We start from the raw sequence: 854 nt of genomic DNA on the forward strand, positions 1-854 counted from the left end.
AAAAAAAAATTTTAAATCATCACTGCAAGCCTATATATACGTATGTCCGCAACGACCACTCTCAAACGTTCGTATGACACCTTCGTTAGTGAGGATGAGAATAGCCGCCGTTTACTTCATGACTACAACATGAGTTGCGGTGCCAAACCATTTTGTTTTGGATCATCCGCAACACTAGATTTTACAAGTCAACAACAAGGAGAGTCTTCTTCATCAGCGTCGTCGTCGTCGTCTTCACTGGATGCGGACACGATTAGGCAATCAATGAAAAAACGACGAGAACGATTATTGTATTCAAAAACTCAACCCAAAACAACGCATACCTATGTTACCAGAGAGGAATCTAAAAAGCCTTCTGTTCAAGAATTCATTTCTTCCTATTTGAAAGAAAAACGCAAGTTTTACTACAACATTTTCCTGATCAAAAGTCCAACATTGATTTTAATCAAAATACGTTCACAATGGAGGAAGTTGAACAATTATTGAAAGTAAGAGATGAACAGAATTATCAAGAAATGAATGAGAAAATTCAAGAAAAACTCTCAGAACAGTATGAACTCTTTACAAAATTCAATCATGACTACATTTCCAAACAGTTCAAGGAAACTGATTTCAGCTATACGTCTTAATGCCTCTCGCAATGATGATGATGATACGATGATGATCATGTCGATTATTTGAAGCATCTATCCATACTCCCTAATAATATCCCGTTTAATGAATGGATCCATTGATCGCACCTTCACCATCCATTGCATCCCATTGTCACTTCTTCACGAATGAAATGCAATTCTGATTGCTTTTGTAAAGCAAATAGCGTTGTCCTTCATGAAGAGGTGGAACGGATGCATCCA

General features: G+C 37.2%; 1 protein-coding gene across 1 annotated transcript; it reads left to right on the forward strand.

Annotated features, from left to right (window-relative positions):
* Positions 1-42: 42 nt before the first annotated feature.
* FDP41_011664 (uncharacterized protein) lies at positions 43-486 on the forward strand (the record flags this gene model as incomplete). Its single annotated transcript, XM_044702097.1, has 1 exon — positions 43-486. The coding sequence occupies one exon, from the start codon at positions 43-45 to the stop codon at positions 484-486; it is 444 nt and encodes a 147-aa protein (XP_044566972.1).
* Between the last annotated feature and the right edge of the window lie 368 nt (positions 487-854).

The sequence above is a fragment of the Naegleria fowleri genome (genome assembly GCF_008403515.1).
Source record: "Naegleria fowleri strain ATCC 30894 chromosome Unknown tig10, whole genome shotgun sequence".
In the NCBI taxonomy this organism is placed as follows: Eukaryota; Heterolobosea; class Eutetramitea; order Acrasida; family Naegleriidae; genus Naegleria; species Naegleria fowleri.